The sequence below is a fragment of the Candoia aspera genome, chromosome 6, assembly GCF_035149785.1.
Source record: "Candoia aspera isolate rCanAsp1 chromosome 6, rCanAsp1.hap2, whole genome shotgun sequence".
Taxonomy (NCBI): Eukaryota; Metazoa; Chordata; class Lepidosauria; order Squamata; family Boidae; genus Candoia; species Candoia aspera.
In genome coordinates, this window is record NC_086158.1 from 41,545,290 (window position 1) to 41,558,112 (window position 12,823).

At 35.0% G+C, this 12,823-nt stretch overlaps 1 protein-coding gene across 3 annotated transcripts; it reads right to left on the reverse strand.

Moving 5' to 3' along the window:
• Positions 1-452: 452 nt before the first annotated feature.
• TBCCD1 (TBCC domain containing 1) lies at positions 453-12,814 on the reverse strand. 3 transcript variants are annotated; one of them, XM_063306825.1, is made up of 8 exons: positions 12,683-12,814; positions 8,025-8,386; positions 7,563-7,712; positions 6,102-6,468; positions 5,125-5,311; positions 4,509-5,006; positions 1,950-2,108; positions 453-903 (listed from the first exon to the last, which is right to left on the reverse strand). In XM_063306825.1, the coding sequence occupies exons 2-7, from the start codon at positions 8,358-8,360 to the stop codon at positions 1,979-1,981; spliced, it is 1,668 nt and encodes a 555-aa protein (XP_063162895.1). In that variant the 5' UTR covers positions 8,361-8,386; positions 12,683-12,814; the 3' UTR covers positions 453-903; positions 1,950-1,978. The 3 variants fall into 3 exon arrangements, with proteins under 3 accessions (XP_063162895.1, XP_063162893.1, XP_063162894.1); XM_063306823.1 differs by lacking the exon at positions 12,683-12,814 and adding an exon at positions 11,548-11,664; XM_063306824.1 differs by lacking the exon at positions 12,683-12,814 and having other exon boundaries at positions 8,025-8,518.
• Positions 12,815-12,823: the final 9 nt, after the last annotated feature.

The window sequence follows — 12,823 nt, forward strand, 5'->3', positions numbered from 1 at the left end:
GAGTTTCAGGAGAACAACAGTGAGAGAAGAGTGTTTCCTTTGTCTGCTTGTGAACACTGAAGAGGCATCTAGTTGTCTTTCAGAACAATTTTATATACAGTTTTTTCAAAAATCAGACACCCCCAAAGAAGTACCTTTTTTTTCTGCCTTGAAACTCCCAACTGCCAGCTTCAGTGGCAGACCTGAGATTTTACTGTTGCAAAAAATGAAGAAAAATTATCCCTAGATCTGCCTATTTTTTTCAAATAGGAAAAAACAGCAACTTAGTCATAAGTTGGCCACTGAAATCAACTTAGTTCTGACTCATTAGTTCTGACTAACTTAAATCTGTACAGTTCAATGGGTCTACTTTAAGTCTGGATTCAATCCATGGTCTCCAAGACCCTTTTCCCAAAGTACATGGATGGTAATGTGTTGTTATGTCATCAAATCTGAAAAAAGGAAACAAGACACAAAATATCATTGTGTCAATTTAATTAAATTTCCTAGTTGAAGTGCTAAACAACTGATATAAAATATAACTAGAAACATTAATATAAACAATATTTAATTAATAACAGAGAAATAATTCACCCAGCAGCCAGAACACTACCACTATCTTTACATCAAGGAAGCAACTCCTTTTCCTGCACATTTAAGCATGCGAGGAACCTAAATTCTGCTGTCAAGTATACAATAAAGTGTTAATAGCAATATCCTGACTGGTTTCCTAAAAAGATCCAGAGCAAGTGAAGATACCACACAGTGTGAAATATGCAGTAAAGTCCATTTCCTTCTTGATAATGCCACCAAGCAAATCCATGTTTCTAAATTCATTAGGAAAGTTCTAAGAGTTTTTAATCAATTTGGCCCCAGTCTATTGTGAGGGAAACACTTTTCACTTGGCACAGTGCATCTCCAGAACTGTAATAAAAACAGATAGAGATTTAATTGTTGAATCAACAGTCTCATCACATTCCAATTACACAGTAGTAGCAGTTTACAATCACAAACACATAACACAGAGTAATAATATAATTATGGAGAAAAGTGCCCAGCTTAGTTTGCCATTAGTAAGCAACATTTTGTATGCATAAGAATGAAATGAAGCATCAACCATTTATTTCTAAACAGTGATCTTTCATATATTAAACAGTAACTGAATGTTAGCACTGTACAGAATACCAAAGAGACAAAGCCCTTGGTCATCAAGGTTGCAATGGATTGTACACAATGATAAAAGAATGATACTAGGATAGTCAGTAATCCAGAAGCAGAAAGTATAGCAGATGAGGTACAGAAACTGCTTAAGTAAGACTTTGCTAAGTGATACAGTTTTGAAAAGGAAACAGTTTGAGAGAAAAAAAATGATGGAATTTGAAGCATATTTATATAGCATAAATAGGAACCAAGAAAATTAATAAAACAACTATAAGGACATATGTCAACCCACTACTCATTCCAAGGCAAAAGGGCATAGCAAATTGATGCCTCTAAGTTTATTACTGTAACTGGAGCATTTATGAAAGCATGAGGTGTGGATTAGGGACCTGAGAGCCATAATTTGTTTTTCTTCTGAGATGTCCAAATTTAAGAGAAAATAGAGAATGCTTATTATATTTTATGTGAAGATAATAATACCACACATTTTATTCATGATAAGTAAAAGGAAGTCAGGATTTTAAAAAAACACCTAAGAGGAGATAACTAAAATATTTGTAATCAACATAATCTTTAATTGGTAGATTTTTTTAAATCTACGAATTAGAGATTACATTGCTTACAAATATCTTACAATGCCAAATTAAACTGTACTTTCTAGAAGTGCATTCCTAACCTACATCACCATAGCCTGAGACCAGATCAGCCTCTGACTTGAATTACAGAACAATAATTGTTCATACTGTATTAAAATAAAATACAGTACAATGTTTTTACACCTGCAGTATAAATGTGACCTCTGAACTCACCTAATCACTCGGTTGCTTCAAGAGTTCTCCTATCCTGCTGCCTGTTTAGATCCTGCAGCAGGAAGTACCAAGCTATCAAGCTGTTGACGACTCCCTGTGTGGACTAGCCATTCATAGAATTTGTTCTCCACTAACATCTGGAATGTCTTCCTCTGATTCCTGAAACCCGGAAAAGGATTAGCTCTGAGCTGTACACATTTCTGTAAACATTCATTATCAGCTAAGTCTTTTCTTCAGCGAACATACACGCTGTCCAAATGTTTTTATCATTATTATTTAAGGGTTTTGATTTATTGTATGGTCCTGGTTGAGATTTTTACAATATTAAAATAAAGCAAAATTATTTAAATCTATATAAAAACTTAAAGTCAACAGAACGTTTCATAAAATGCTTCAGCAAGCTGTTGTGCTGTAATGGTTACAATGTTGGACTATGAATCAGGAGAGTCAGGTTTTGTCCATGGAATATAAATCTAACAAATAAGTAAAAGACAGTTCTGTTAAGAACAGGAAAAACAACAGAAAAGTTTCCACCATCTTTATACACCTTAACAGCACATCTGCCCTTTGAGGAAGAAGTTCTAAAGGAGGTAAGGCTAAGTAAAGGGGAAAAAAAGACCTTTAAAGAAACAAATCATTGCTGTTTAATTACAGGCACATCATTAAACATTTTTAATGCAATATGAGATAAATGAATATTAAAATTCAAATATTCAAAAATAAGGTGGAACATTCAAGACCTGATTAAATTCTAAATATTATATTCAAGGGGAAATTACTGTAAGATTTTTTCCATTGAAATATTAGCTGAGTATTGATTGCCAAAATAGGTAACTCATATTCAAAAAACTGCTAGAAAAACAATAATCAAATTAAATCATTTTTTCATACTTGGTAATGTCATAAAGTTCAACAACTCTAGAAGATGATTCACCACAGAATGAAACAAACTTTAAATATCAACTTTTTCTATTACTAAGGATTATATTCCTACAAAATATACAGAACTAGCTCTGTCCCTGAGAACAACTGCTAGCATAGTTTATGCTTCTTACTGAAAATTACATATAATTCTTATTTAGAAGAATGGAGGATCACATGATGGGATATACATCAGTGTAATATTTACAAACCAAATCTGATTCAGAATTTAATTCAATCTGGAAACTGTTTATGGACTATAATTTTACACAGTGATTTGTACCACACCTGAAGTTTGGGTTTCTCTTTGCATAAGACTTTAGAATATTGCTTGATGTGTTATAATAAGGACAGGCTTTCCCAAATTAGACAGAAACCCCTATTGTTTAGTCTGATGGACGCTTCTTGCATTAGTTGCCTTTGCTAATAATTATTTATTTGATTTTGACAATGGTTTTAAAAGGTACACTGATATAAGATCACCTTTATATGTAGTATTAAACTAATGTTACTTTGAAAATTCTTATTCAACTTGTAAATCTCTTTTCTATTTCTTTTTGTGCCTTTATTTCTTTCTCTTTTTCTTGGTTGCACTTTTAAATATCTAGTACAATAAAATTAAATTAAATATTTTGTTTCCATATTATTTTATATTATATTTATATTTTACATTTCTATGTATATAATACTTTGTATCAATAAAAATGCAAAAAAATAACAAGATGTATTATGTATAACTTGGTTGGACCATAAACTATGTCAAGTCTATAAAATTGAAGATATGTTCAGATAGCTTATCAATGTATTGATCAAATTTACTTATTTTTGTAAGTAATGTATCACTTCATGACTTTTGCCTCTTTAAGGAGTAGCAAGCAGTCAAATGGTTAACATGAAAAACAAAATAATTTTTGCAATTTTTCCACAGTTGTGGGTGATAAGCGGAAGCCTAGATTTTTTTTTCATTTTTTCCCATCTTCTTCTAGGCTTTATATCTCTAAATCAGTATGTAAATTCAATTCATTTTGTATGTGTGTGTGTGTTATAAAAGAGATTTTTTTAAAGTATGGAAAATATAATTAACAATTATTATTTTTAGAAATTATTTATGTTACTGAACTACTCTAATCAACCCAAAAAGTTCAAAAGCATTCATCATCATTAAACGATCAACACAAAATTAATAAGAATAGCAAGGACAAAAACAAAAAATTGCATTATTTGTCTCATACATTGTGGCTCCTTTCTGTTCATGAGATATCACCATGTGACAGCCTGCACCCTGAGACATTCAGAAGCTGAATTTTTTTTAAAAATTAAAAAGTAGAGTACCTTTACTGCCAAAAGGTTGTCCATCCCCATTTCTGGTGTTTTTGATATTTTGTTTATTAATTTTCTAACTTTTAATTTACTAGCCAAGAAGCTAGGTTTTACAAAATTATTACTTGATACGTGTAAAACCTGTAAAAACAGATTAACAAAAGGTCCACAGATGTCCTTTGGGACTATCAAGTCAAGAGACAATAATAAAAAACATCCATCCAAGAAATTTTCATTATAATTTGTAATACTATTGACTCATTTTGTTCTAAAGCCATTACAACTGGTTCTTCCTTCCGAAAATTAACTGTTACTTACTTGGTCAGCCCTGCTTCCTTCACTGTTTTCTGCCAGATTCGTATCCTCTGTTCTCGTTGGCTCAGTGCTTTTTGGTATGCAGGTGGCAGACCACCAGGAATTTCTGTTGTGTCTCCCTCCATTTCAAATGGAACAACAAAGGGGTAAAATTCTGAGGGTGGGAGAAGTCTGAATACACCTTTATCACAGTTTTCTTTACATACTAACATTGGATTATCCCAATTGTTAGGCACAGTGGCTAGGCCAGTTCTGCCCATGTGATCCTCAAGCATTGGATAATGGGTATGGAAGGGAGCAAAGGTTATTGCTTGGTTACCCAATAAAATGAGAGGTCTAGTTGGAGTAAGAATATGCAAAGTGCAACCAGTCGTAGATGACAGAGATAGGCGATGGCAAACAGCAACAAGTCTGACATTGTCACAACTATGGAGATGTACTACGGTTTGCACTGGACCTAGGACAAAGGTGCTATTCCTGCACTTTTCTATTGTTACAGACCTGAAAGACAGGAAAAACAGCCAGTAAAAAAAAGCAGAAGATTGAAGACAATAAAATACAATCATCCACATATCTCTGATATCAGATTGCAAAGGCTGACCACTGAAAAATAACTTACCTCAATGGAGATAGTAAATAGATAAAAGATTCACAGCAGTGATGAATCTTCACATGAGTATCTTCTAGGGTAACAGAGCTCTTTGCTAGTGTTTGTTTGTAAACCTGGCTCATCACAATCATACGGTGTACTGAAGGGACTATATGAGTATTACAGGCTATTTTAGCCCGTTTACTTGTTCCTTCAACTGGAAGAATCATTAAAATATTATTTTTAAAAAACAGTTCTACTGAAGTCAAAACCTCCCATTTAACTTATTTCCCAAGGACAAAGAAACTTTCAGTAAGAACAATTCAAAAATATATTCTAGTTAAGTTGGTTAAAATAATTTGAACACACTCAATTTTCTTGTACAAGTTCCTAGATTTTATGCTGTATGGTTGATATTTATGTACAGTGCTCTGAAATCCTCTTTACAACAAAGGCATGGCTTCTAAGTATTTATATTAAACAAAAACAAAACAAAAAACTACATTTCTTTCTGGCATGTAACATAGCCCAAGCAGTAAGGATTTTAATTATGAAGTTAACCCATAAAACTCACCAATTTATTATCAAATCAAAGGCCCTATAATATCCCTATGATGTCCAAATATGCACTTACACATCCTATATGCATTCTTAAACTATACTTTCCCTCTTAATGGTATTATGGAGATACAGAGCGGTAGTCAAAGTGCATGTTACATGAGATTAGGACTTCATATAAATATCCATTCTCAACTCAGGCAAATATGCATAAGAAGCTAATAACTGTCTATTCCAGATCCTGTTTAACTTTGTGAATCTTACAACATTTCCCATTTATGATGTCAGAGTACTGTTAAAATTACTGTGTTATGAATCCTAATGAGGCCAGTGTTTGGATTGTAAACTTGAACTAAAATATCCCTTGGTAATGATTAAATCTGGGTAGTTATGCTGGAGACATCCTATCAAGTAGTTAGTAGGAAGTCTATGATCAGAAATAATTGTACCTTGCTGTGCCCATGCAAGCTTTCTTCCAGATGTGAGGCAGGCTGTTGTTCCAAATGGGTTCCCAGTCAGACAAGCCCTCAGCCATGATTCAAATTTTGCAAAGGAGAAGGCTTTAGAAAGTTTTGAGAAGCCACTCTTGGCATGCAATGGCTGCCAAAGCGCAAGTTCATGAAGAGGGTGGACGGTCCTGTTTCGATTCACACTTCCTTCAATAAGGAAACTAAGAGCTCGAACAGCTTCAGGTGAGACCAGGCTATTGTGCTTAGAATGAGAGGAGGCACTGAGCTGATCTGGGTCCAGTAGCAATTCCAGAAGATCCTGGAGATGGTTTTCAACAAAGTCATGGTGGTAGTTGTCATTCCAATTCTTGCAACCAAACATAAGAAAAAAATTAGAAACAAGAATCAATCCACAAAACCACATTTATATACTAATCTGGGTGTAAGTGATTATGATGTTAGACTGACACCAAGGAGACCAAGGTTCTTGCCCACAGAAGCTCACTGGGTGACTCTGAGCCAGTCATTCTCTCTCACCTTAACCTACATCACAGGGTTGTTGTTGGGGGTAAAAATAGAAGATCAAGCATTATGTATACCATTTTAAGTTTTAAGAAAAGGCGGGATATAAATGTAATAAATAAATGAAGTATAATATAAGTAGAAGTAATTAATGTGCAGATTCTTTTTCCAGTCTTTTCTTGTTCAATTGTTAGGAACTGTAATAGGCATCTAATATAAAAAGTAGCAGAGAGCAGCTCTTCAATTTCCCTGCATTCCTATGACCAGGGCCAGAATGGTACAGGTTTCATCCTACTGTTTATTAAAAAAAAAAAAAAGTCAAAAAGCTAGAAATTCTTAAGATCCTAAAGTACAATCATGCTAAAATATAAAAGATACAAAGGAAAATATATTAAGAGGTATTAAGATGCGTGGTAGGTGCTTTGATAAAAGTCCATCAACATACAGTGCATATTCAATCACTGAAAAAGAGGAAAGATCTATAGATTTAGCACTTATTATTCTATCATGGTCCATACTAACTGGGGATAATAGGAGTTGAAAATTCAACATATATTGAGGGCAGTAGGTAGGTGACCTTGATAAAATTCTCAGCATTAACTAAATTGCACATACTCAGTAGTAATATTGTAGAGTTATAGAGTTTGCTGAATCAATTTAATTGGATCATTATTTTCTTATTTGTTTTGACTGTATACATGGATATCAAAGATTATTTTATAGGTATTCATACTATATGTAATGCCACTTTTTAATAAAAACAAATATTTTGTTTAACTATTTCAGCATGCAGTGTAAATGTATGAAAGAATTTCAGAAGTACATTATAATTTTATAAGTTACTCCCACATTATCTTCAAACACAATCATCTTTAAACAAAAACACAGAAGGTCCTTCTACAGGGAATGGTTCTTGGAGGACAGCAGTTCAAACAATACCTTAATCTGATTGGCAGATTCTTTTGTCCCACTGTAAGACTTAGACCTGGGATTTGGCCACTCATCTCCAAGAAGGGATGTCCTCAAGGAAACCTTGTTTAATTGCTGAATATAAAGGAACAGCAGGAACTGAAGAGTATCCACAAATAACTAAGGAAAGATCCAAAAAAAGTTTAAACTCAAATAGAATATTTAGTAAGGTTGTCTGATTTTCATTCAGAAAATTATTGTACCTAAGTGGAATAGACAGATAGACCATTGCTTAAATTTCAAGTAGCTGAAGGAATTCTAAAAACAAAGTTGGTCCACCTATTATCAGTGCTCTATGCTGCAATGTACACCAGAAAGGAATAAACCATTTTTGGGCAATGACTGCACAGGACATCAGAGGCAAAACTACTATTATGAACAGTAACAATTCAGATTCCTTAAAAATAACTTGAAAATATGATTATTTCATACCCGATTCCTTTGCTTCTCTGCCTCTTCCTCAGTTGTGCAGCTAGATATCACTTCTGCCCATTCAAGACGCTCCTCTGAAGTCCGCTCAACAAGACTGTCAAACAATTCAAAATATAGCCAAGCCAGGTCTTTCTCTAACTGTAGTTTTCCACAAGCAATGTGTCGCCACATAGACCAGGTAAGGTATGGATAATAATCTTGACCGGAGCGCATCCTGACATAGGTTGACATTTTCCGAAGGTAATGCATGCTAAACTTGGCAGGAGGGGGGATTTGCAATGATCCCAGTATGAAAGGTTCCATCTTGACCCACAAACTGACCGAAGGTTGCTCCATTTTTGAAAGGTGCAAAGTTTATACATCTGAATTTGAAAAAAACATAAATACCACAAAATACTGTTTCCAGGCCTGTCTCCAATTCAGTCATAAATGAAAATGAATGGACTATTTTCCCATATTAATTTTTCCTGATTACCTCATATTTAAATATTTATATCTTAAAACTCAAATTTAAATATTCTCCTGATTATATCCTATTATTTAAATAGGATATACACATTCTATTACCAAAATATACACATTAAGTTTCATCTATATCAGGGGCAAGCAAAACTTTTGCAATCCAGGACTGCATTTAAAACAAAAAATGTTTGGCATGAGGCATGGTGCTAACCTAAGTATTCACTGGAGGATGGAAAATATCAGAATGTTGAGCCCAATGTCCCCTTTTGGATGTGTGCACTGGAGGAAGCATTAAATGCGTAAAACCTACTGGAGGTGGTGTTTATTTTATTTCATATCACTATGGAAAGCTGTTGCCAAATTTGTTGCCAGATTTCAGCAGTACAATCATGAGATTCTGGGGGCATAAGGGCAATGGGCAAGCCATGGATTGCAAATTATTCAGTCCTATTCTACATGGAAAGAAAATGAATAATTGGACATTTGACTTCTATATACATTTAATGGGATTTGCCAGATAGTAGATCCTGTTCATAAGTAATTTTGAACAGCAGCTGTATTTTGAATGGAGCCAGAGCTTAGAGCCAAGCAGCTTTGGCTTATTAATCCTTTCTTTCTGATACAAACAGTGAAAGCATTTGAACAGTCTTTTTTACTTATTCACCTCAGCAGTTCAAAGGAAGAAGCAAATGAAGAAAACACTCTTAAAGTGTCCCTTGTACACTCTTAAAGTGTCCCTTGTATTACTGTATTCATTAAATCTAAACATGACTCCTATTAGAATCATATGCATCAAGTTTTTACTTCAAATGTGTTTAATTCAACTGTTTATTATGTGGTTTCACATAGAGCAATTTTTTTTATTTACACATAATTCCAAAAAACCTAGCATCAGAAAAGCTAGAAATTACTAGAAATACAATTTTCCAGTAAAAAGTCAAAGAATGTTCAGTGGGTACAAACTGAGTAAGCAATACATTTTTTCAGTTAAAGAAATACCATTTCCTCTTGAAAGTAGGAAATAGCTGCTATTTCAAATCCATATTTAAAAACCATCAAAAGTCTGAAGAGGATGTAAATAACGTTTGACTCCTGAACAGACTCTTTTCTCCTATTCCTTGATCACTCACAAGTGAAGCACGGGATAAATAATTAGAGATGTAATTGTAGAGGGCAATATTGGAAGAATGGTGTATTTATATTTCACATATTAGTAAGGGAATGTCATCAATGTTATATAAACACTGACCTTAAGCAAAAAATGTTTTCCTGAAAACTTTGGAAGAGTAATTTGGGAAGAGAAAATAATCAGTTTCACTGGAATTCACTATAGCATAGAACTACTTTTGAATTATCAGTGAATCATCAAGAATAGCCTACATAAAGAATCTATGCATCATATTACATTCTGCCAGAGTAATACTATAAACATTGCAACTCTTCTATAGCACTAGCATAGGGCATAAAGAAATGGATACATATAATCTTTGCTGTCAATGCCCAGATAATCAGAATCCAGGCAGTAAGGTCAAAAGTTTTTGAAGAAATTGGGAAAATCACCCAATAATATTTTGTAATGAATCCTATAATAGATTCACTGCCTATATTTCCTTATGGATATAAATTGGACTAGCCCAAGAAATTGATTCACATTTGATTGTTAAATGCTAGATTTATGACAGTAAAACCTTGGAAAGTAAACTGCATCAGTGGTATTTAAAAGTGTGGGAAACTGTCTTAAAAAAAACCCCTAACAGCTCAACAAACAGTTCTAAAAACTCTACAGTGAAGAACAAATTCAGCCTAATCCAGCCAAATTTATTAGTACTATTAATAACAATATTTTTTCTGTACACATGTCATTTTGGAAAGAAAAAATGAAATGTAGATATTTGAAATGTTTTTTTCTCAAGACTGTGTGCAAGTGTGTGTCCTTTTTTTCGAATATGCTCTTTGGGTTGTTGGTTGTTTTTCTTTTTAATTTTATTAACTTTTTAAATAAAAAGTTTTGGTTCTTTTTTAACTTACAAACTAATGTTTAAAAAAGTAAGTCTTTTTTATTAGACATGGAGCATTCTAAATTGCCTCTACCAGCCACTGATGCAATCATTTATTGAGGCTTTGTACTGCACCGTTTTGTTACTCAAAAGCCTAGTCCCTCCAGCCTGATTCTGCTACTTGTTGCTGTTTGCCTTCTGCTACAAGTTTGTTCTACTTGCACTTTCCATAGCATCATGAATGGTCTCAGTCCCCAATTAAATAGCTTCTATAAAGGCAGGTGGTGATAGAAGCTATGCTCCCTTCTAACCAGATTTGTTTTGTATTATTGTTGTTCTATTTTATGGGCAAATGAAAATGTATTTATCCCCTCTATTTCAATTCTATGCTGAATCTTTAAACTACTGTACTAAAATTTGTTTTTGGTAAAATTTTATTAAATTTGCATTGTTTTATTTGTACATAGTTCACACATATTTATACATTCATATGACCAGTAAGCTGACTGCTGTTAAAATTAAGTGTACCGAGGCAGAATTGATGCATTCTTTGTTTCTTGGTTCAGGAGGAAGCAGCAGATGTGCACAAAGGATACAGGGTCCTTAGGAAGGGAATCATGATGGAGGCAAGGAGGTAAACTAATCTGGAAGTCCTTGAGGACCATATTTGGCCTCCTGTGGGTTCCCTTGTATAGGGAGACATGCTTGTAACTTATTTATTCTCTCATTCCATTTTAGCATATGAACAGCAAAAATTAATCCGATATGCAACGAAAGGCAGTAGGGCAGGAGATATATGGACGGCAACATTTATTTCCGCATCTGGTTAGAAGCCTTGTGAAAGGAAGTGTTGGGATAGCATGAAACTAGCTTTCGTCTAGTTAGGCAGTGTTGGTAAAGGAGGTTTTTTGCAAGAAAAAGAGGAGCGAAGGAGAAGCTGCCCTTCTGATAAATTATTAAGCAAGCGGTCATAGCATCCATTATGAAGCGAGAGAGATGGGGTGATGAAAACGGAGATCGGCATCGCCCCTCAACACCCTACAGGCGGAGGACGAAGCACTCACCCGCCGCCACTCGCCAGAGCTTCTCCGCAGCCAGCCGCGAAGTCGCTTTCGAATGCCCACGGCCTCCTCCTTCCGCGCCTGCGCACAACGTCTGACTCAGTCACCCGCCACCGATAAATTCGCTCATCAAAGAGGGCTTCAAAAGACGTGCTATTGTAGAACGACTAGACTAACCACCAATCGCCATCCCCATTCCTCTACTATTTTGGGAAGAATAGGAAGGACACTTGAAAGACTAAGAGTTCGCAACAGCGACCTCTCTAGACAGGGCGGATCAGGAAGGTTGACTCCATCTGCGTCTCCTAATTAATCTAGCGCGCTGTACCATTAGTTATTACTGCTCTTGTGAACAGCCAGCCTGTTTTATAGTTTTACATTTAATTATCACATATCGTGTTTAGGTATTTTATAACAGTTTGACTTCACTTTTTATTCTTTCTTGTATACATTTTATTAACAGTCTCTTCTTATAGTTACGGAAGTGATTTGTCAATGCCGGGACGGTTTTTGACTTCCCACCCTAGTCTAGACAGGGTATAAACTGCCAGACAGCCATTAAATGTCAGCCAAAAAACTCTTGCTGCCATCTAGTTGTCATCCAGAAATTTGCAGCTGAGGCAGACAGCCCCAACTCTACAGACCTGGGATATTCCTCCATTAACCAGATCAACCTGGTTAGTTTTCAACCTCAGAGAGAGTCAGCGAGGTGCTGCCATCTGCTGAGGCAAATATTATTCTTGTATATATTTGCCGAGGACAGCATTTTATGTGTTTCCTTAAAAACAGTATATTCGCGGGTTCCAGCCAGCTTGTAGCAATATGTATTACCATTTAAGGTGCCAAAGAATTCTGATCTTCAGAGAACCGATGAAGAAAAGAGGGGTGGGGGGAAGCATAACAGACTTAAGCATTTAGGAGGCAGAACCGTGTCAGATTTTATGAACCGTCGGAACTACCGTTCACGTAACTATTATTTTTTAAAAATGAGTTCGTTGAATTCGGTAAGTGACAGGCTAAAAAACCTCTTTGCTACGAGCTCAGCGTTAGAAACCAAAGAGGAAACCCAGACTTCAAACAAACTGCTTTAAAATCTGTGGAAGTAAAAAAGGGAACAAACACCTCTTTAAAACGTTACCTATGAGTGACGTCATCATGGCGCTTCTCGCCACGACTGAGCCCATCGCGCTCTCTTTGGCGTCCTAATTAGTTGACGTTACAAAGTTTGATTGGCCAAATCTAACCGGGTCGCGGTGAAGTGTGCAATTGTGGTTGGCCA